The sequence below is a fragment of the Trematomus bernacchii genome, unplaced genomic scaffold (assembly GCF_902827165.1).
Source record: "Trematomus bernacchii unplaced genomic scaffold, fTreBer1.1, whole genome shotgun sequence".
Taxonomy (NCBI): domain Eukaryota; kingdom Metazoa; phylum Chordata; class Actinopteri; order Perciformes; family Nototheniidae; genus Trematomus; species Trematomus bernacchii.
The window spans coordinates 30,001-54,613 of NW_022988019.1; the positions used below are offsets into that span (position 1 = coordinate 30,001).

At 37.5% G+C, this 24,613-nt stretch overlaps 3 protein-coding genes across 4 annotated transcripts in view; 1 reads left to right on the forward strand and 2 right to left on the reverse strand.

Annotated features, from left to right (window-relative positions):
- tgfbr2l (transforming growth factor beta receptor-like) overlaps positions 1 to 670 on the reverse strand; it is a 21,373-nt gene extending 20,703 nt beyond the window's left edge. Inside the window, exon 1 of the mRNA XM_034117398.1 lies at positions 565 to 670. Within this exon, the coding sequence (XP_033973289.1) occupies positions 565 to 587 (23 nt within the window). The 5' untranslated portion in view covers positions 588 to 670. The remainder of the gene's footprint in view (positions 1 to 564) is intronic.
- A 70-nt stretch (positions 671 to 740) lies between these two features.
- LOC117472228 (plastin-2) lies at positions 741 to 22,192 on the forward strand. 2 transcript variants are annotated; one of them, XM_034117397.1, is made up of 16 exons: positions 741 to 860; positions 4,125 to 4,206; positions 6,260 to 6,408; positions 9,347 to 9,470; positions 10,150 to 10,282; positions 10,778 to 10,859; positions 12,869 to 13,034; positions 14,054 to 14,196; positions 15,035 to 15,130; positions 16,152 to 16,347; positions 16,923 to 17,001; positions 17,946 to 18,060; positions 18,687 to 18,820; positions 19,448 to 19,568; positions 20,365 to 20,516; positions 20,575 to 21,667. In XM_034117397.1, the coding sequence occupies exons 2-16, from the start codon at positions 4,140 to 4,142 to the stop codon at positions 20,648 to 20,650; spliced, it is 1,833 nt and encodes a 610-aa protein (XP_033973288.1). In that variant the 5' UTR covers positions 741 to 860; positions 4,125 to 4,139; the 3' UTR covers positions 20,651 to 21,667. The 2 variants fall into 2 exon arrangements, with proteins under 2 accessions (XP_033973288.1, XP_033973287.1); XM_034117396.1 differs by lacking the exon at positions 20,575 to 21,667 and adding an exon at positions 21,695 to 22,192 and having other exon boundaries at positions 742 to 860; positions 20,365 to 20,489.
- Positions 22,193 to 24,051: 1,859 nt separating this feature from the next.
- On the reverse strand, positions 24,052 to 24,612 carry cnot11 (CCR4-NOT transcription complex, subunit 11; the record flags this gene model as incomplete). Its single annotated transcript, XM_034117399.1, is given in 1 exon segment — positions 24,052 to 24,612. A coding segment is annotated over 1 exon segment (107 nt), but the record flags the coding sequence as incomplete, so codon positions are not given.
- Between the last annotated feature and the right edge of the window lies 1 nt (position 24,613).

Below are 24,613 nucleotides of genomic sequence, written 5' to 3' on the forward strand. Positions count from 1 at the left end.
GAAACCAGAGCCCAGTCTGCTCTGATTGGTCAGCTGGCCGGCTCGGCTGTTCATTTTCTTAATGAAGTATTTCAAAAAATAAATCTCCAATTGTTTGACTTCCTTTGAAGTACTTGAAGTAAAGGTACAAACCAAGCAGTCAAATGTAGTAAAAGTACTGACTGAGCAGTAATGTTAAGTTTAAGTACTTAAAGTTAAAGTATTTAAAGGAAAAGTACCAGTTGTTTAGTGTACTTTGTGCACACTACAGAATTGTACACACAGCATGAAGCTGATAATACTTTTACTACTCAGCCTTTGTAATATGTGAAGGACTTTTACTGATCTGAAGTACTTTGTTGTATTAGTACGTTTACTTTGAGTATTATTTACCCAGAATTTACTATGATTTTTTTCAAATGTAATCTGCTTTCTTTCTTTGAATATTTGAGCCTTTTTTTGTCTAAATATTACAACTTTCCAAGGGATTGTATCCTCTGCAGACCATTGACATGCACTAAACCCATAGAACTACAGGAGAGGGACACCACACAGAAAGCAGATGAGGGCCTCTTCAAACATCACCTCTGTCTCTGTCTCGTCTTCATCAGTCGACTCTCAGTCCTTCACCTTTAACCTTTAATGTCCAGTCTGTCAAAGTGTAGAACCTGCAGCTCTGAAGTCGACCTCACATCGCCATATAAAGACAAAACCTTTGATTCCTGTTTCTGAGGTTCACGTGTCACTTCCTTCCTCGTAGATTTGAATATCTGCACTTCTGTCTTCGCTGTCGCCGAGCAGAGAAGAGAGCAGCGCGGACGCAGAGCAACACACACTCTTTCCTCTGCACGACACACACCTGCAGACGCCTCGATCTACAGGTAACTACACACACACACACACACACACACACACACACACACACACACACACACACACACACACACACACACACACACACACACACACACACACACACACACACACACGCTGTGTGGAGATGAGATCAAAAGTCGGGTACGAATGGCAGAATTATGGTAAAAAGGTTGAAATGATGTCAAAACGTGTGGAAAATATGAGATAAAAGTAGAAAAGTAAGATTTAAAGTCACTCGTGAGATAAATAGACGGGAGAAATGGCAAAATGAGGAGATGGGAAGTTTAAATGATGGTTTGGAAAGTCCTAGTTGTGAGAATAAATGCACACTATGAGGTAGAAAGTCATGATGATGGTATAAAGTAGGACAGAGAATAGTATATATCTCTCAATAAATCACGTGGTCTCTAAAGAGTCTCAGTGTCTCAGAGCTGAGGTCTTTACATGTCCAAAGATATTCATGATAAAGACATTTTAGCTGAAAAAGTACTTTCAAAACAGTATTTTTCGTTGCTTGTTTTAATACCTTTACAAACTGCAGAGTATTCTGTAAAAAACGTCCTCATAAACCAACACAACTCTTTCAACAAACATTTTCCATTTACTTCTACTTCTACTTCTACTCCACTACGTCTATGAACTAATGCATTATTTGTTAAGGCTTTAGTGACTCTCCAGATTGACCTGTTTAAGGTACAACATAGTGACATTAATGTGTGTATTAAAACTCGTGTACAGCAGTAAAACATATCACATAGAGAGGCCTTTTTCTGCAGTATGAGTTCTTAGAAATATATATATGTACTTCTACTTGTAATGGAGTATTTTTAAAGCTAACTTTGACTTCTTCCACTACCGATCATTATCCAGAAACGTAATAAATATGATTCTGAAAACGACCTTTAGGCGTAACGAGTACTTTTGGTACTTCAACTTTAATTTGATGCTGATACTTTTGTACTTGTATTCCTAGACTATGGTACTTACACTCTTCCTTAAGTACAAGATGTGAGTACTTCTACTACTTCTTTTACACTAAAAACATGTGTTGTGTTAAAAGGATATATATATAGCATCTACTCAGAAGTACACGATGTATCCACAATGATGAATTACAGCATTAAACATCTCTAATGTGTGTTTTTCTAACAATAAAACCGACTACTCTAGTGTTCTGTAATATTACACATATGAACGAGTACTTTTAATAAAACTCTTGTACTTTTCTTTAAGTTCTATTTTACTCAACTGAGTACTTTTAAAATGTAGTATTGTTATTTTAACCTCAGTAAGAAATCCGAGTACTTCTTCTTCAACCTCGGTCATTTTAAACGTTTATTTTAAAACAGCAGCTTTCGTGAGCGCGAGGCCTTCAGGGGCGAGAGGAAGTTAAAGCTCTGCAGAAACTGAAGTTTGAACAGGAAGTTGTGGTTAGCTTCTCTTCAACTGCACAAAAACTAAAACTCCTCTGACATCACGGGCTGTTTCCAGCTCTCAGGGAAATGTAAGTTAATGTTAGAACTGTAGAGCAGGGTCTCCAGCACGGGCTCAGGGTCTCCAGCACGGGCTCAGGGTCTCCAGCACGGGCTCAGGGTCTCCAGCACGGGCTCAGGGTCTCCAGCACGGGCTCAGGGTCTCCAGCACGGGCTCAGGGTCTCCAGCACGGGCTCATTGTGCACATGTTGGGCAATTAGCACAGTTAGCATTAGCTGCGTTTCTTAGCATCTGCAGGCAAAAGCTAAAAAAATGGCTTGGCCGATTTGGACAGTTTTAGAGAGGTTTCGGGGGTTATTGAGGAAGCTGAATCCATTTCTGACCTTTCTAGGATCATAAAGAGACGTTTTAACCAGAAAGTGGCCATCTTTATTCTCTCTGTGGGCTGGGTTTGATTCATTTTGGGTCCATTTTAACGTTTCTAGGGACAAAATATTAGCATTTTTGATCCTGAAAATGGCAGAAATTGATACAACATCCTCAATAACCTGAAAAACCACACCAAATATTTTACTGTAAAAATACAATACATAGTAAGATAAAAAAAAGCAACCATAACTCAATTAAGAGTAGATACCAACAATAAAATGATAAAATAACATGTTAAATAAATGCCATCATTATTGTAACGAAAGTGTATTTCTTTTGCCAAATTTCTTCTACTTTTCCCCGTTAATGACCTCAGAGTAAATTTAAATGTCATTCAATGCGTCATCTTAGCCTCAGTCTTCTTAAAGGTGATGTGAAGACTGTGGTTTAAAAGCATTACACACACACACACAAACACACACACACACACACACACACACACACACACACAGGCACACACACACACACCTCTTTCTTCACATCCTCCCGCTTCTCTCTAGCTCCTAAAAAGGATGTGACTGTGTTAATCGGACTGAAATAAGGCGTCATGTGATCACTTCTCAGAAACACTTCCTCTTCTGCAGATCTTTCCTTTCTGAACAAACACCATGTTGACTGAAACTCATTTAAATGCATTTATATTTAAATATAGATTTCATTTACACTTCCAGTTTCTGCTGTGGGGAAATGTGACTTCTCGTTTTGGACCAAACTGGACAAAATGAAGTCTGTTGTCTTCAAAAAAGTGTTTTTATTTATTCATATTTAATTCCACGATTAATTGGAACAAAAATGAAAGTGTTGAGTTTATGTTTTTACTTTACAGTTATATAAAAATACAATTCTGCAACAATTTATACGAGAAAATTAACAAGTAACGGATAAATAATTCATATTTAAATGTCAAATCAAACTGAGTGTGTGTGTGTGTGTGTGTGTGTGTGTGTGTGTGTGTGTGTGTGTGTGTGTGTGTGTGTGTGTGTGTGTGTGTGTGTGTGTGTGTGTGTGTGTGTGTGTGTGTGTGTGTGTGTGTGTGTAAGATAAGAGATCAGATCAGAAGTACTTTATGATCCCGATGTGGGACATGTTGGTGTTGCAGCTGAAACACAAATAACAATAGAAAAGACTGGAAATAAGCGAAAGCAGGAAAACTACATGTTGAATTAAATACGTGAGAGAGATGGAATATTAAATATGAAACTGAATATATAAATGAGTGATTTAAGGAACAAATGAAGCGTGTTCTTTTGGATAAGATATTGGGCTAAAGTTGACTTTGACTGTTACTCTCCCCCTGGAGCTCAGATGGAAACAAAGAGAGGCTTGTGTGTGCTCATCAGAAGAGGAAGAGGAAGTGTGAACCTCCTCTTCCTCTTCCTCTGGTGTTAATGTTTCTCTCTCTTCAGCTTCAGGTTCCTAAGATGAGCAACCCGACCCCCATCAGCCCGGAGGAGCAGGAGGAGCTGAGAGAAGCCTTCGCCAAGATCGGTACGTCCAACATTTAACATTTAACATTCAACATTTAACATTCAACATTCAACATTCAACATTCAACATTCAACATTCAACATTCAACATTCAACAGGAACATGCAACAAACAGGCAACACAACAGGCAACAGTGAAACACAACAAACAGGGAACAGGCAACAGGGAACAGGAACAGGCAACAGGCAACAGGGAACAGGAACAGGGAACAGCAACAGGGAACAGGGAACATGGGAACAGGCAACAGTGGACAGCAACAGGCAACAGGGAACATGGGAACAGGCAACATTTAACAGAACAGGCATTTAACATTCAACATTCAACATTTAACATTCAACATTTAACATTCAACATTTAACATTTAACATTCAACATTTAACATTCAACATTCAACATTCAACATTCAACATTTAACATTTAACATTCAACATTTAACATTCAACATTTAAAATTCAACATTTAACATTTAACATTCAACATTTAACATTCAACATTTAACATTTAACATTTAACATTCAACATTTAACATTTAACATTCAACATTCAACATTTAACATTTAACATTCAACATTTAACATTCAACATTCAACACTTAACATTTAACATTTAACATTTAACATTTAACATTTAACATTTAACATTTAACATTCAACATTTAACAATCAACACTTAACACTTAACACTTAACACTTAACACTTAACATTTAACATTTAACATTTAACATTTAACATTTAACATTTAACATTTAACAATCAACACTTAACATTTAACACTTAACACTTAACACTTAACACTTAACATTAACATTTAACATTTAACATTCAACATTTAACATTCAACATTTAACATTCAACATTTAACATTCAACATTTAACATTTAACATTCAACATTTAACATTCAACATTCAACATTCAACATTCAACATTTAACATTTAACATTCAACATTTAACATTCAACATTTAACATTTAACATTTAACATTTAACATTCAACATTTAACATTCAACATTTAACATTTAACATTTAACATTCAACATTTAACATTTAACATTCAACATTAACATTTAACATTTAACATTCAACATTTACATTCAAATTCAACACTTAACATTTAACATTTAACATTTAACATTTAACATTTAACATTTAACATTTAACATTCAACATTTAACAATCAACACTTAACACTTAACACTTAACACTTAACATTTAACATTTAACATTTAACATTTAACATTTAACATTTAACATTTAACAATCAACACTTAACATTTAACACTTAACACTTAACACTTAACACTTAACACTTAACACTTAACATTTAACATTTAACATTCAACATTTAACATTCAACATTTAACATTTAACATTTAACATTCAACATTCAACATTCAACATTTAACATTTAACATTCAACATTTAACATTTAACATTCAACATTTAACATTCAACATTTAACATTTAACATTCAACATTTAACATTCAACATTCAACATTCAACATTTCAACATTTAACATTTAACATTCAACATTTAACATTTAACATTTAACATTTAACATTCAACATTTAACATTCAACATTTAACATTTAACATTTAACATTCAACATTTAACATTTAACATTTAACATTTAACATTTAACATTCAACATTTAACATTTAACATTTAACATTTAACATTTAACACTTCCAATCAAATCAAAATGTATTAAAGCCCCAAATCTCAAGAAAGGCCTCAAAGGGCTGCTCAGAGCAAACAAGAGCAAAGACTAAAACTAAATACTAACGTCATAGCATAACAATTATAAAAACATTATACAACATTTGTGACATTGGGCTATAAATAAACATTGATTGATTGATTGATTGATTGATTGAAAAACATTGAGTTGTAATGTTGTTTGAGCTACATCTCATACGTGTGTGTTCAGCTGTTATTCCAGTTGTGTTTAAAGAGCTCTTTCAGTGAGTTTCAGGAGAAGCTGTTTGAGTTTTAATGTTGTCTCCATTACGTGTAAACTACATCTCATGAGAGCTTCTTTTTCTCCTGCAGATGTGGATAATAACGGCTTCATCAGTAAGGACGAGCTGACGGAGCTGTTCAGAGCCGCCAACCTGCCGCTGCCGGGGTACAGAGTGAGGGAGATCGTCCAGGAGCTCACCGTGTCCTCAGAACAGCTCACCCTGCCCCAGTTCACCCAGGTGAGAGAGTACACACATCCTGTACTACAGTAGAAGTACACACATCCTGTACTACAGTAGAAGTACACACATCCTGTACTCAAGTAGAAGTACACACATCCTGTACTCAAGTAGAAGTACACACATCCTTTACTCAAGTAGAAGTACACACATCCTGTACTCAAGTAGAAGTACACACATCCTGTACTACAGTAGAAGTACACACATCCTGTACTACAGTAGAAGTACACACATCCTGTACTACAGTAGAAGTACACACATCCTGTACTCAAGTAGAAGTACACACATCCTGTACTCAAGTAGAAGTACACACATCCTTTACTCAAGTAGAAGTACACACATCCTGTACTCAAGTAGAAGTACACACATCCTGTACTACAGTAGAAGTACACACATCCTGTACTACAGTAGAAGTACACACATCCTGTACTCAAGTAGAAGTACACACATCCTGTACTACAGTAGAAGTACACACATCCTCTACTCAAGTAGAAGTACACACATCCTGTACTACAGTAGAAGTACACACATCCTGTACTCAAGTAGAAGTACACACATCCTGTACTCAAGTAGAAGTACACACATCCTGTACTCAAGTAGAAGTACACACATCCTTTACTCAAGTAGAAGTACACACATCCTTTACTCAAGTAGAAGTACACACATCCTGTACTCAAGTAGAAGTACACACATCCTTTACTCAAGTAGAAGTACAGATACTTGTGTTTAAAAATACTCTGGTGAAAGTAGAAGTACTGACTAAACTTCTTTACTCAAGTCAAAGTAAAGAGGCTTTGAAATGGACTTCAGTAAAAAGTACCCATAACTAGCAGCTGTTTTAAAGAGTACCTGACCTCCCTTTATATTAATAGAACAATAATGTCATTGTTAGCTAATGAATGTTTCCATGCTGAACAACGGCAACATGACAACGTTTTCATTGGTCCCTCTTCTTTAGAGAAGACCAGGAAATGATGGATACACGGATCGTGTTCAAATCAATAGGCACGCAATGACTCTAAATAATAATGATCACGCCACCAAACACACATTCAAACTAAAGGAACCAGCCTGTTTGGAAAATGTGAGAAGTAGAAAGTACAGGTATTTGTGTTCAACATGTGAGAAGTAGAAAGTACAGGTATTTGAGTTCAACATGTAAGAAGTAGAAAGTACAGGTATTTGAGTTCAACATGTAAGAAGTAGAAAGTACAGGTATTTGGGTTCAACATGTAAGAAGTAGAAAGTACAGGTATTTGGGTTCAACATGTAAGAAGTAGAAAGTACAGGTATTTGAGTTCAACATGTAAGAAGTAGAAAGTACAGGTATTTGGGTTCAACATGTAAGAAGTAGAAAGTACAGGTATTTGGGTTCAACATGTAAGAAGTAGAAAGTACAGGTATTTGTGTTCAACATGTAAGAAGTAGAAAGTACAGGTATTTGTGTTCAACATGTAAGAAGTAGAAAGTACAGGTATTTGGGTTCAACATGTAAGAAGTAGAAAGTACAGGTATTTGTGTTCAACATGTGAGAAGTAGAAAGTACAGGTATTTGGGTTCAACATGTAAGAAGTAGAAAGTACAGGTATTTGTGTTCAACATGTAAGAAGTAGAAAGTACAGGTATTTGGGTTCAACATGTAAGAAGTAGAAAGTACAGGTATTTGAGTTCAACATGTAAGAAGTAGAAAGTACAGGTATTTGGGTTCAAAATGTAAGAAGTAGAAAGTACAGGTATTTGGGTTCAACATGTAAGAAGTAGAAAGTACAGGTATTTGGGTTCAACATGTAAGAAGTCAAAGTAAAAAGTGGTCAGAAAAATAAGTAGTGGAGTAAAGTACTGATACCAGAAACATGTACTTAAGTACAGTAACAAAGTATTTTTACTCCAATCACAAAAAATGCCTCAAAGGGCTGTACAAAGCAAACAAGCGTCATAGCATACAAATGATAAAAACAGTTATAACATTATACATCAACATTAGTATTGCCATGTGATAAAAGCATGAGACTGAAGTGATGCTCATGAAGATGGGAACTAGGTGATGGACGCTAGTTGAAGAGGAAGACAGATGAGGCTTTGAGTTTGCTTTTGAAGCAATCAACGGAAATTGCTTTGGATCTCAAATGGAAGACGATTCCAAAGGAGAGGTGCTGAATAGGCGCTTTCACACCAAGTACTTTGCCGTACTTAGTTCCCAGTACTTAGTTAATCAGAACTCTTTAGTTCTCATGAACTAAGTACAGATCGCGTTCACACCGGAATAAGTCCCTGAGGGAGGATTAGGCAAATGAAGCCGCTGACGTCACTTCTTCTTCTTCTGTTTTGGGTTTACTGGCAGGCCGCAAACAACTTCACGGCGTATACTGCCACCCGGAGTCCCCGGCCGGAAGTCCCCGGAGTTGGGGACTGGCTTCAGAGTAAATCGCCAGAACGTCGACACCTCCTCATCTCCACCGCTCCCATGTTTTCTTTTGTGTTGCCATAAGTTAGTCTCTCTGCGTTTCTGCGCTGGGCGAATGCTAATGCTAATAATGCTAATGCGAGCAAAGAAAATGGCGGCTTCACAAAACCTTTTGGGAGTTTTACGGGGCGTGGTTTGCAATGCGCCCAGCCAATCAGAAATAGGAACCTTTTTCTCCCACGAAAGTACCTGCTCTCTAGCAGAGACGGAAAAGGTTCTCATCAGAGAACAGAGAGCAGGGTGCAAATAAAATGCTAAATAAAACAGTACACGGACATATTAAACAAAGAGTCAACCACGCGTTCATTTAATAACAATTAAACACATCTATTGTAAAAAGTAGCAGAATTATAAAAAAGTATGTGAACATAAACAAGTACTGAAGTAGCAGCCAACATGTATGCATGGTAAAAGTAAAGTATATACAGTATGGCGTTTGTTATATATTTAAACATGTGTATTCTCCCCCTCCAGATAGTGCACGGGCTGAAGAGCAGCGACGTGGCCAAGACCTTCCGGAAAGCCATCAATAAGAAAGAGGGACTCAGGAACGTGGCGGGAACGTCGGAGCAGTCGGGAACACAGCACTCTTACTCAGGTACTAAACATATTATTGATATTCACATTTTCTATATTTAAACTATGCAAGATTTTCAGCAAAACAAACATACGTGCACACAATGACGAATGTGTGGTCCTCATAAGTACAGCAAAACAAACATACGTACACACAATGACGAATGTGTGGTTCTCATAAGTACAGCAAAACAAACATACGTACACACAATGACGAATGTTTGGTCCTCATAAGTACAGCAAAACAAACACACCAAGACACATACATTTACAAAAACACACGGAAACACACAGAAACTATGGGAGATTTGTATTCAATAGCGATAAAATATATGAAAGCCAGAATGCAAAACTTAAAATAATAAACAACACATTTAAAATCAAGGAAACTACATGTTACTCAAATGAAATCAAGGCTGTGGATTTTCTATCTTGGTAGCAGCCATTAGTAACATAAAAACAAATCAAATAGAATAGAAAGAGTGCAATCAGAGTCTATATTACTATTCGATTTGATTTGTTTTAATTTGTATTTACTTGCACTATTGTATCTGTTGTATTGTGTTGCTCTGTTGGAGGAGCCTGTGACCTCAGATTTCCATTGACATAACTACACAGTAGAATGACAATAAAAGCCTTGAAACCTTGCAATAGAGTATATATTTAGGAGTTGCTTTGACTGTGGTTTGTTTCCCGTGCAGAGGAGGAGAAGGTGGCGTTTGTGAACTGGATCAATAAAGCTCTGGAGAAAGATGCTGACTGTAAACACGTCCTGCCGATGGACCCCCACACCGACGACCTGTTCACCGCCATGGGGGACGGCATCGTGCTCTGGTACAACGCGCAATCAATCAGAAACAGAAAGAGACCTTTGTTTTTCCCACAGAGGAGACGTTATATTGTGACAGCAAAAGTAAAGAGGCTAAGTGTTAATAAAGAGGCATTCAATATTAGAGAAAGAAAAGTACCGATCCAGAAGGACATCAATAAATACAGCATTTTCTAAATTCTAACCATGAAGTTGTAGTTTGTTGTAAAACTTCCAAAGTTCACTGAAAACACTGAAGCATTGACTTTAATTAAATGTCAACATATTTCACACAACTGTATCAGTTTAGTTGAAGGCAATAATATTAAGTTTAACGTAATGTTATTGCTTTGAACTAACCTGAACTGGTTTTGTGAAATATATTAACATAATACATTTAATTAAAGAAAAAGAGTTTAAAAAGATCATCAAAATGTAATCAAGCCATTAAACCATACGTGTGTTCTAGGTTGTGTTTCTCTCTGTTAATGTGTGTTCATATTAAAATGTTTTCTTGTCAGTAAGATGATCAACCTGTCCGTCCCCGACACCATCGACGAGAGGACGATCAACAAGAAGAAACTCACTCCCTTCACCATCCAGGTAACACACACACTCTCAGGTAACACACACACTCTCAGGTAACACACACACTCTCAGGTAACACACACCATCCAGGTAACACACACACTCTCAGGTAACACACACCATCCAGGTAACACACACCATCCAGGTAACACACACCATCCAGGTAACACACACTATCCAGGTAACACACACACTCTCAGGTAACACACACCATCCAGGTAACACACACCATCCAGGTAACACACACCATCCAGGTAACACACACTATCCAGGTAACACACACACTCTCAGGTAACACACACCATCCAGGTAACACACACCATCCAGGTAACACACACTATCCAGGTAACACACACTATCCAGTTAACACACACCATCCAGGTAACACACACCATCCAGGTAACACACACTTTCAGGTAACACACACTTTCAGGTAACACGCACTATCCAGTTAACACACACCATCCAGGTAACACACACCATCCAGGTAACACACACCATCCAGGTAACACACACCATCCAGGTAACACACACACTCTCAGGTAACACACACCATCCAGGTAACACACACCATCCAGGTAACACACACACTCTCAGGTAACACACACCATCCAGGTAACACACACACTCTCAGGTAACACACACCATCCAGGTAACACACACACTCTCAGGTAACACACACCATCCAGGTAACACACACCATCCAGGTAACACACACCATCCAGGTAACACACACCATCCAGGTAACACACACTTTCATATAGAAACTCACTCCCTTCACCATCCAGGTAACTTTCATATATAAATATATATATATATTCATTTAGTTTGTTAGCACGTCCATCAGCTCCTGCATTACAGCAGATATCCGTTATAATTACTAGAAACCTTTAAAAGCATCCAAATATAAAAGTAATCTCATTACTTTTGGATTACCTCAATATCAAATGCAATGCAAATAAATCCAAGAGAAAATAAATATCAATAAGATGTTTTTGAGTGAAGTGTATTCTGTAAGACACGAGAACAACGTGACCTCAGAGAAGAAGAAGATATTTAGGATCAGAAAGGATTTTATTTATAGAAAACCTGCCGTTCATGAATCAGATTGAGGCTGAACTTCTTCATCAAATCTCAGTTACTAACACAAGGTGTCTGCTGTTTGTTACCGGTTTGATTTAATAACCCTGCTCTTCTATTGACATGTATATAGACTTTTTGCTCTACTTTCTATTCTGTATTTTAGTATTTTAGGGATATATTGCACAGTTATTAATGGCATATATATATAATAATAATAATACATTTCATTGATATAGCACCCTTTAAAAACAACGTCATCTCAAGGTCAATGCTATGAGGAGAAAATAATAAAACAAATCAAATAAAAAGTGATCTAAGGAGCATATTGAATAAAATATGGTCATATAAAAAAAAGGTTAAGAGCATAAAAGGTTAGAATAAAAAATAAATAAAATAAAGGACAGTCAGTGAAACGCGGTGCGAACAGGTTTTCCTCCTGGGAACCGAGGAAAAAATATGTTTTCCGATCTTCTCTATTTTTTATTTCCTACATATTTAGGGTTAAAAAAACATCTTGCAATTTAGACTTTTTTAATTTAATTTGATTTTTAATTGTTACAGTATGTCCACTGTAGAGGGCGTCAGGACCATTTTAGTGTGAAAAGACAGTCACAATGAACAGATAGGCTACGTAACGTATTATGGTTATAGAGTGATATTAACACAAGAATACATTCACCTTTAAAACATGAATAAGTAATTGATCTGAGCATTGCTGTTTATTTGGTCACTAAAACACTAGTTTGGTTTTTGGTGAATCTTTCCAGATCTTCAAAGACCTGTAGTCAATGTACTGTATATATATATATATATATATATATATATATATATATATATATATATATATATATATATATTGCACATTGGTTGGTATTTAACAATTGTTTAGCTTTGTGCATATGACAATAAAACCTTTGAATCTTGGGGTCTCTGATCTGCAGGAGAACCTGAACCTGGCTCTGAACTCGTCGTCGGCCATTGGCTGCCACGTGGTCAACATAGGGGCGGAGGACCTGAAGGAGGGCCGGCAGCACCTGGTCCTGGGTCTGCTGTGGCAGGTCATCAAGATCGGGCTGTTCGCTGACATCGAGCTCAGCAGGAACGAAGGTTAGTATCAATAACAAAGTCAAATACAACTGCAGCACGAACTATAGCCTTAAAAACTCATCAGAATACCTTTACTCGCCCCATAGAGGGTCAATTCACATTGTTACAGTAGGTAAAGAGCCAAAGATAGCTTGAAAATAATTAAGAAGCATGCAGACATCGAGCTTAATATTAATAACAATGTCAAACACAACTGCAGCACGAGGTATAGCCATAAAAACTTAAAAAATGTATGAAATTAGATTCAAAGGTTTTATCATCAGATGCTCAGCAGCTACAGTGTAGAAATGGCAATGAAAATCTTCTGACCTGAGCTCCTCCAACAATGCAACATATATAATAAAATACAAAAATACAAAATACAAAGTAGTGCAAAAAGTCTACACACATGTAAATCAAATCAGAATAACTTTAGCCGCCCCACAGAGGGGAAATGTAAAGTTACAGCAAGTAAAGAGCCAAAGACAGCTTGAAAATAATTAAGAAGCATGCATAAAATATCAAAGATACAAATTGAAATGATAATTTTTTAAATACACATGTAGTACCAGTAAGTGTAGCAGCGGGCGGCTGTGGCTAAGTGGATAGAGTGCTGGACTTCGAATCAGGGGGTAGCAAGTTCGAGTCCCACTGCAGTCAGCATGTCGTTGTGTCCCTGAGACACTTCACCCCAAACTGCTCCTGTGGGGATTGTCCACAGTATTGAGTATGTGAGTCGCTTTGGATAAAAGCGTCTAACAAGTAACATGTCATGTAATGTAGCATGTATACAGTGGTGTGATAGCAGCTAGGTGATAGTATTCACAGTGTAAGTATATATTGAACAGTTATTTACAAAAGTTAAGTTGTCCATCTAAGAGACAGCAGCCAATAATAACAATAATTATGAAGCGCTATATATACAGTATATATTTACACAAGTAGTTTCAGTACACTGATTTGTATCCCTTTGTGTGTGTGTGTGTGTGTGTGTGTGTGTGTGTGTGTGTGTGTGTGTGTGTGTGTGTGTGTGTGTGTAGCTCTGATGGCTCTTCTGCGTGACGGAGAGTCTCTGGAGGATCTGATGAAACTTTCCCCGGAAGAGCTGCTGCTGCGCTGGGCCAACTTCCACCTGGAGGAGGCCGGCTGCAGCAAGATCAACAACTTCAGCTCTGACATCAAGGTACACACACACACACACACACACACACACACACACACACACACGCACACACACACACACACACACACACACGGTATACACACATACGTACATAGTCTTTTGGTATATCTATATTTCATGTGAATAATTTCAATGTTAAAATAATTTTTACACACATTTGTACACAAGCTACCTCTCTTAATATCTGCACAGCTTTCCACTTTTTATATTTTTGTTTACTATTCTGAGTATTTTGTCATATTTGACTGTATATATAGTTTTTGTATATCTATATTTCATGTAAATCATTTTCTATATTTTAATGTTATAATCATTTTTTTTTTTAAATCGTTTTTTTTGGGTAGTTTTTCTTACAATTGATCTTCTTTAACTGTGTTTATGTATGATCCATATATATGTATGTGTAAACCTACTTTGCAATAAACCTGATTCTGAAAACATGTCAGCTGTAGTACAAACATATGTCCTCTAGGGGGAGCCATTACTTTTCTTAAGAGCACTGTTGCAGAAAATATCAAACATTGGGTATTGTTCATCATGAGGCCGTAACAGTATTTTTTGGTGAGGACAAAACAAAAGGTCCTCACAGAATGGGTTATATCTCAATACTTTACACATTTATGAATGTTTGGTCCTCATAAGTATAGCAAAACAAACACACCAAGACACATACATACATTTACATAAACACACAGAAAAGATGGGAGATTTTTATTCAAAAGCTAAATAAATGATAAAAAAGCCAGAATGTACCATTTTAAATAATAAACAAGAAGTGAAAAATCAAGGAAACTACATGACGGATTAAAATATATTGTTTATATTTCTTGTGTTTCAGGACTCGAAGGCGTACTACAACATCCTGAACCAGGTCGCCCCCAAAGGAGACGAGGAGGGGATCCCCCCCATCGCCATCGATGTGTCCGGACTCAGGGTCAGACATGAGATCACACTTTTATTACATGATATCTGTTTATAAACCTCATCCTGATATACTTTTCTATACCTTTTGTTTACTTGTTAATGACATAATATACCATACTACTAAATAATATAAATGTATTGTTTTAATCTTGGCTTTTTTAAACTTGCAATGGCTCCAATACACCGTCATTTAGTCCTGCACTGGAAAAAATGCTGCTCCAAAAACACGTAAAACAAGGTGTTTTCCCTTGAAATAAGTACAAAAGTCTGCCAATAGAACATAATAAGATGGGATATTTAGATAAATCACATCTTATAATTAGCTGGGAGAACTCATTTTGAACTATATTTGACCAGAATCAGGAGATTTTATGTGTTTCATCTGAGATACAACTCAAAATAAGATGATTTGACTTAACAAGATGAAGCATTGTCTAAAAACAAGAGCCGATATCTCACAGCAGTGTTACTTCTGAAGTTATCATGTCTTATATCAGGCGGAGAGACATATTCTGACTAGATATTAGACACAGATACTGGGCAAGATTTAGAGTTTTTGTCGTGTGTGGCAGATATTCGTTATTGTGTTTATAAATATCAGAGAATATCCAAGATTTTTCTTGAAATTTAGATTTTTCTTATATAAAATCTCTCTCTCTGTGCAGTATTTTTTAAAGTGTAAGTGCTCTCACTGCATCCACCTCGGTGCATTATTGGAAATGATAAATATTGTATGTTTTACCCTCTAATCACAAAGTACAAAAATACAAATAAATATATAATACCTAACAATGAAATGAGAAAATAAAACTAATAATAATAATAATAATGTGTAATAATTATCATTTATACACGTCTCAAAGAGGTGATATTAAATGTGTTTTGTTAATAATTTGTTAATAATACATCTCTTTATATAAAGGATATTAAAGCTCTTTGTTGCCCCCTGCAGGAGAAGGAGGACGTTGTTAATTAATAATAAAACATCTGTGTATATAAATGATATTAAAGCTCTTTGCTGCCCCCTACAGGAGAAGGACGATGTGCAGAGAGCGGAGATGATGTTGCAGCAGGCAGACCGGCTCGGCTGCAGACAGTTCGTCATGCCGACAGACGTCGTCCGCGGCAACCCCAAACTCAACCTGGCCTTCGTTGCTAACCTGTTCAACAAATACCCGGCGCTGAAGAAACCCGAGAACGTGGACATCGACTGGAGCTCCATCGAGGGTTCGTTTATCCCCCGTCTGTCTCTGAAAACGCTTCATTTATCTCACCAAAACATATATTAAATAACTGCTAATAAAGATGATTTATTGTCCCACATTAACAGGATCAGACCTCTGGGAAATAATGACAAAATGCATGAAACAAAACAATAACATTTAAAATAATGATAATACAAAAATATTATATAGTCAAATTAGGAATAAATACTTTATAACAAAATGAAAACTAATAAAAAAACTAATAAAAAAACTTAAATTGTAAAAGATAATACAAGTTTAGAAAGTAAAATGTTTATAAATAATAATAATTGTTTTTGTTATGATTATTACTTTCTGTCCTTTTAAAAGATTTACCATATTGGTTATTATATGTATTTAAAATATTTTAGTTTGAATATTTCAGACCGGTCCAGGGGAATAATAATAATAATTTAAAAGCTTTATATACATATTATTATTATTGTTGATGATTCATTTATTTGTTTTCAGATTATTATTATATTATAGTTCATATCAGAACAGAGCGTTTATATTCAGCTTCTCTTCAGTTTTCTGATGTTTCCGGATGTTTTCCAGGTGAGACCCGGGAGGAGCGGACCTTCAGGAACTGGATGAATTCTCTGGGAGTGAATCCTCGAGTGAACCACCTCTACGTGTAAGAAAACAACATATATATATATATACAAGCCATTACTTTTCTTATGAGGACAGTTGCTGAAAATATAAAAACATTGAGTATTGTTCATCTTGAGGCCGTTACAGTATTTTTTGGTGAGGACAAAACTAAAAGTCCTCACAGAATGGGTTATATCTCAATATTTGATCCTCATAAATACAGCAAAACAAACATACATACACACAATGACGAATGTTTGGTCCTCATAAGTATAGCAAAACAAACATATGTACACACAATGACGAATGTTTGGTACTCATAAGTATAGCAAAACAAACATACGTACACACAATGACGAATGTTTGGTCCTCATAAGTATAGCAAAACAAACATACATACACACACAATGACGAATGCTTGGTCCTCATGAGTATAGCAAAACAAACATACGTAAACACAATGACGAATGCTTGGTCCTCATAAGTATAGCAAAACAAACATACGTACACACAATGACGAATGTTTGGTTCTCATAAGTATAGCAAAACAAACATACGTACACACAATGACGAATATTTGGTGCTCATAAGTATAGCAAAACAAACACACCAAGACACATACATACATTTATATAAACAAACGGAAACTATGGGAGATTTTTATTCAATAGCGATATTAAAGATAAATAAATAAAATAGCGAAATAAACATATACATAGTGTCTCTGAACACTGCAAGACATTCAGGCGGAGGACATGGTTTGAAATAGGATAACAAAGGAATGGTACAATTTAAAATTATGTTTTATTGTGACATTTATTGTCAATTCAATTCAATTCAATATTGTATTTTTTAACGACACATTATGCCGTGACTTTTCATCATTTCTATTACTTATTTCTTTTTTTATGACGTATTATGATTGTCTTGTAATTGTTATGACTTACATGACCTTTTACTTTTTGTTTTTGCGTTGTGTTTCAGGGACATTGACGACGCGCTGGTGATCTTCCAGCTGTACGAGAAGATTAAGGTCCCGGTGGATTGGGACAAAGTCAACAAGCCGCCATACTCCAAACTGGGAAGCAACATGAAGAAGGTGACGAAATACAGATACTGAGGATACTGTGCATGCTGAATCTCAACACAATCTAAATGATGTTCTGTACTTTATTTGACGTACTACTATTATCGCTGTTGTACATTTTATACCATTCTTTAACTTTTCCGACTAGTTTTTTTGGTCGACATACATACTATACAATTACTTTTTTTGAAAGAGACATATATGAACTTTTTATGACTTTTTAAATTCCTTTTTCTTACTTACTATACCTATATCTCAAAATCTTCTATTATCTTCTTTTACTTTTTTCCAGATACTATACTAAACTATTTCCGACATACTAAAGTGTGACTTTTTTATTTTCAACTTTTTTTTCTGCTTTCTACAGTTTTTTTTTTTACATTTTATTCTTAACTATATATTTATTTTCCAGAATACTATACTGACTGTATTTAAAACTTCTTTTGAAAATCAATACCTCAACCTTTTGTCTTTTTTTTGACAAAATAACCTTCATTGACTTTTTTCAACTTTTTTTTACATTACTTATTTTTGTACTTTTTTTCAAACATTTTTCAACACGTTTTTTAAATGTTAAAATATTCCTCTAAAATCAAAGAGTGTGTAACTTCAGTGAGAGATAAATCCTCCTGTTTCAGCTGGAGAACTGTAACTACGCGGTGGAGTTGGGGAAGAAGGAGGCCAAGTTCTCTCTGGTCGGCATCGCGGGGCAGGACCTGCACTCCGGGAATCGAAAGCTCACCCTCGCTCTGCTCTGGCAGCTCATGAGGAGGTAACTAAAACTAAAACTCTTTAAACCTTTACCATCAAACAGTTACTACCTCGGTGATCTCTGAACAAATCTCCTACGAAAAGCATCCATTCTCTGGAAGAAAAACAAACACAAAAATCGGGACCAGCTTTTATTTTGAAGGTGTCGTTTACCCTCAGGACCAGCTTTTATTTTGAAGGTGTTGTTTATCCTCAGGACCAGCTTTTATTTTGAAGGTGTTGTTTATCCTCAGTCCCAGCTTTTATTTTGAAGGTGTTGTTTATCCTCAGGACCAGCTTTTATTTTGAAGGTGTTGTTTCCCCTCAGGACCAGCTTTTATTTTGAAGGTGTTGTTTCCCCTCAGGACCAGCTTTTATTTTGAAGGTGTTGTTTCCCCTCAGGACCAGCTTTTATTTTGAAGGTGTTGTTTCCCCTCAGGACCAGCTTTTATTTTGAAGGTGTTGTTTATCCTCAGGACCAGCTTTTATTTTGAAGGTGTTGTTTACCCTCAGGACCAGCTTTTATTTTGAAGGTGTTGTTTACCCTCAGGACCTGCTTTTAGTTTGAAGGTGTGTCTCAGGATGATCTTTTATTTCGGCGGTGTGTCTCCTCGGGATGATCTTTTATTGTGGCGGTGTGTCTCCTCAGGTACACTCTGAACATCCTGGAGGATCTGGGCGACGGTCGTAAAGTGACGGATGACACCATTGTGTGCTGGGTGAACGACGCTCTCAATCAGGCGGGGAAACCCACCATCAGCAGCTTCAAGGTGAACAAACACACACCTGGATATTAATATTATATTTATTTCAAGGAGCTTTTTCTGAAATACCATTACTTTTTCCCAACATTTTTTTACATATTATATTACGACTATTTTAAACTTTTTGTAACTCTTTTGGACATACCTTGACTTTCTTCGACACTATACTTTTCTTTCAACCTTTCTGGACATTTTTACCTTTATTTACTTTTTGGACTTATGACGTTTTTACATTTCATTATAAAAAATAAAAAACATACCAGACTATATTTTACCCTTTTTTCTACAATTTATAATTGTCATGTATGTGTGTGTCTTGGTGTGTTTGTTTTGCTATACTTATGAGGACCACACATTCATCATTGTGTGCATGTTTGTTTTGCTGTATTTATGAGGACCACGTATTGAGATATAACCCGTTCTGTGAGGACTTTTTTTTTAACGTTACGATTTATTTATTTTACTTTCCATATTCCATATGCCTATACTATGACATTTACCTTTTTGACATTTTATCCTTTTTATTAACATACTATACTAGGACTTTTTATTTTTTTTACATTTACGAGATTTCAAAATTGTTTTAACCTTTTTTTTTTTTTACATATGTGACTTTTGTTTTTATTTAAGACATTTTATAAAAAAAATACTTTTTAACAACATGCTTTACTAACTAACCTTTTTTTGTAACTTTATAAAAAACGCTATAGTTTTAAACTTTTTTCTATATTTATATTTACAATTACACATTACCACTCTGTAATCCCCCTCCTCAACCCCTCTCTCTGCTCCTGTGTCTCAGGACGCGTCGATCAGCAGCAGCATGCCGGTCCTGGACCTGATCGACTCCATCCAGCCCGGATCAATCAGATACGACCTGCTGAAGACTGAAGACCTGACGGAGGACGAGAAGCTCAACAACGCAAAGTATACACTTCAGATTCACATTCACAGGAGCACGTTCAGCTGTAGACTGAGACCACTGAGACCACTGAGACCACTGAGACCACAGGAGCACGTTCAGCTGTAGACTGAGACCACTGAGACCACTGAGACCACTGAGACCACAGGAGCACGTTCAGCTGTAGACTGAGACCACTGAGACCACTGAGACCACTGAGACCACAGGAGCACGTTCAGCTGTAGACTGAGACCACAGGAGCACGTTCAGCTGTAGACTGAGACCACTGAGACCACAGGAGCACATTCAGCTGTAGACTGAGACCACTGAGACCACAGGAGCTCGTTCAGCTGTAGACTGAGACCACTGAGACCACAGGAGCACATTCAGCTGTAGACTGAGACCACTGAGACCACAGGAGCTCGTTCAGCTGTAGACTGAGACCACAGGAGCACGTTCAGCTGTAGACTGAGACCACTGAGACCACAGGAGCACATTCAGCTGTAGACTGAGACCACTGAGACCACAGGAGCACGTTCAGCTGTAGACTGAGACCACTGAGACCACTGAGACCACAGGAGCACGTTCAGCTGTAGACTGAGACCACTGAGACCACAGGAGCACATTCAGCTGTAGACTGAGACCACTGAGACCACAGGAGCACGTTCAGCTGTAGACTGAGACCACTGAGACCACTGAGACCACTGAGACCACAGGAGCTCTTTCCTCCCATCAAACTCTATAACTCCTCCCACTGTGCAATATTAATACCATCATTACAAACACTCGCTGCTATATAACGTGCAATAATAATACTAATGTGCAATAATAACGTGCAATTACGTATCTGCCACTACATCTTTTTGCACTTTTCATTACTGCTTGTCAGTTTTTTGCATTAGTTATGTGACCGTCTATGTTTCTTGTAGATATTTAATTAACTGTTTTTATTGCACTGTTTACTGTCTCTTTGTAACTCTGGCACAACAATTTCCTTCGGGATAAATACAGTCCTATCTTATCTTGCAGAATAAAATATCTCACAGGAACAGCAGAGGTGTGAACGTACCTGCCAATTAACCCGATTCAGATTTAAAACTTGTTTACAGTAGCTTTAAATGAACAGTATCCTATATCCTGTGAGGTAGTGGAAGCAGGCTAGAATATGTGAGTACAGATTGTTCAGGTGGAATAACAGAACCTTTGATGTGATCACTTCCTGTTTCGGCAGGTATGCTATCTCCATGGCGAGGAAGATGGGCGCCCGAGTGTACGCGCTGCCGGAGGACCTGGTGGAGGTGAACCCTAAGATGGTGATGACGGTGTTCGCCTGCCTGATGGCCCGCGGCATGAAGAGGGCCTGAAGAGGGCCTGAAGAGGGCCTGAAGAGGGCCTGAAACCGCCTCGTTAACACATTAAATACTGAGGTTAATTAATAAAAAGTCAGGTACTTCAGGGTTAAAACTCCAAACCGGACAGGTGTTTAAAGTCTTTATGTTGCTCAGTCATCTGTGATCTGGTGCTTCCTCATGTTTACGAAATAAATACATTTGAATAAAGTCAGGTACTTCAGGGTGAAACAGGACCACCTGAGATTTCCTCTGCAAACATTGAGAGGCTTTAAAGTCTGTGTTTACTTTTCCTCTTCTTATCTCTGCTCAGGGTTTTCACTCAAATCACAATCTTTTACACCAAATGTTGGCAATAAATAAAGTTTTTTGTACTATAAGTTGTGTTGTTATTGCTTGGTAACAGCTCTAGTGTTACACAGTGTAGAGAAAAAGTCAGCTAACATTTAGAGAGTCAGGTCTTTCAGGTCTCCCTTGAAAAAGAGATTGTTGATCTCAATGGGATTTTCACCTGGTTAAATAAAGGCTACAAACAAACAGTGACTTCATGTGCACATGGTTAGCTTAGCTTAGCATAGACACTGGAAACGGGAGGGAACAGCTAGCCTCTCTCGGGGTAAAATCACTAAATGTTAAATTAGCAGCACTTCAGTTCACATTGGACGTATTGTAATTATGAGTTTTAAACTTGTTAATATTGGTAGGTAAAGATTTAAATTAAGCTCCTAAATGGAAGATCTGATGCCCCATTCTCCTTCAAGATATCTGCTTCAAAATGTGGATTGACGATCCGCTTCACGTTAGGGTTAATGAATCTCTGCTGACATCAGACCGCTGACTGAGGGAAGTGGAGATATTCTTATTTTTAATCATTTCAGAAACTTTCCCTGAACTTTCTGTGTATTTTTAAGATTAAAAAAGTTCCTAAACGAGCCGCCATGTTTGTAGTTTTGTGGTCGTTCGGACTACAGATATACATGCCTCATGATTCATAAGACATGTATATCTGCAAGAGGATTTTTATATAATTGTATTCAATAACCACAACCAAATTAAACGGTATGAAGTGATACGTAAATATCAATACAGATTTGACGAAATGTTTTCAGAAATATATTTTTCTTCCAGTGAAATTGGCACGGGACTTATTTTTTACGCTCTCAAAGAACCGGAATCGAGAACCGAAAATAACTCTAATCGAAAAGCAAAACCCGAATCGGAACCGGAATCGTTAAAATGCAAACGATACCCAACCCAACAGGAAGTGGAAACACCTGATTTAAAGGCCCAATCCCAAACCGCCCCCTACACCCTACACACTCCCCCTCCGTGACGGAGTGAACTCCATGGAGTCTCACTCTCAGCTCAACGAGGCTCCCTCCTGTCAGATGGAGGGAGTAAACACAGCGGCAAGCTTTGGGACAAACTCCCCTCTCCGGCAGAAACAGGAAATGCCGTAACTGTATCAACGGTATCAAATCAGCATCTCTTTGACAAAACATTAATAACTAAAATAAAACTCCAAACATCTTCAATTGTGTTTTTGTAAAGCTTTTAGTTTTAAACCTGATGTTTATAAGCTTCTTAGTTTTGGCAACAGTCTGTAAATATACACAACTTTATAATAAAATGCACACATTGACCTTTTTCTAGACTAAACACAGGTAGATCCTCAGTTAAAAAAATATGAGGTTATCATGAGGTTGTTAACATCGCAATTTATCAGTGGATGTTTGCTGGAACTGTTTGTAAACAGTGTGTTTCCTGACGGACACACACAGCGTTGAGACCGCTCAGGTAGAGACCAGTCTCCAGTCGGCACCGATGCAGACTCGCGGTTTGAGGGCTTGATAGCCCACTCCCCCTCCACACTCGTTGGTTTGGAACAGCACATAATGTGGCGGACGGGTAGGGTGTAGGGGTTGGTTTGGGATTGGGCCGTAGTGTGTAGGGGTAGGGTGTAGGGGGCGGTTTGGGAGTGGGCCGTAGTGTGTAGGGGTAGTGTGTAGGGGGCGGTTTGGAATTGGGCCGTAGTGTGTAGGGGTAGGGTGTAGGGGGCGGTTTGGGAGTGGGCCGTAGTGTGTAGGGGTAGTGTGTAGGGGGCGGTTTGGGAGTGGGCCGTAGTGTGTAGGGGGCGGTTTGGGAGTGGGCCGTAGTGTGTAGGGGGCGGTTTGGGAGTGGGCCGTAGTGTGTAGGGGGCGGTTTGGGAGTGGGCCAAAGAAGAGAGCACAAACAGGGGTCAGTGAAACATCTGTTTAATCAGAAAAAGAGATGTGTAAAAAAGAGAGACGGTGAATCGAGTCCTGTTTTAAACTTTCTGTATTTTTAAGATTACAAAAGTTTCTAAACGAGCCGCCATGTTTGTAGTTTAGTGGTCTTTCCCCTCCGAGGGTCCAGTGGATGACTACAGATAAACATGTCTCATGCAGTTACAAACAGGAAGTGGAACCACGTGATGTAATAAAGAGAGCACAGGCAGGAGTCAGTGAAACATCTTTAATCAGAGACAACATGGCGAGATTTCCAAAGAAAAAGAGATCTGGTAAAAAAAAGAGACGTGAATCGAGTCCTGTTTTACACTTCTGGAAAAGAGAGAGAACCGGTTTAAAGTCACTAAATATTTACAAAATGAACTCTACTCCCAGCTGATGGAGGGGCGGTGCTGAGTCTCAGGAACAGTCTCTGTGCGATCACTATTTGACGGGCTTGTTCTCGGGGGTCTCTCCGGTGTCGAGGGTCTTCAGCAGCCTGAACAGTCCGGCAGCTTCTCTGATGCGGCTGAACTCGATGCAGAAGGCCTC

What these genes read in the sequence shown, in the direction of transcription:
- LOC117472228 (XM_034117396.1), top strand. Translation starts at nt 4,140, where the DNA reads ATGAGCAACCCGACCCCCATCAGCCCGGAGGAGCAGGAGGAGCTGAGA. An exon ending in CCCTGCCCCAGTTCACCCAG is followed by an intron (nt 6,409 to 9,346) that starts GTGAGAGAGTAC and finishes CTCCCCCTCCAG; the next exon opens with ATAGTGCACGGGCTGAAGAG. An exon ending in CGACTGGAGCTCCATCGAGG is followed by an intron (nt 16,348 to 16,922) that starts GTTCGTTTATCC and finishes GATGTTTTCCAG; the next exon opens with GTGAGACCCGGGAGGAGCGG.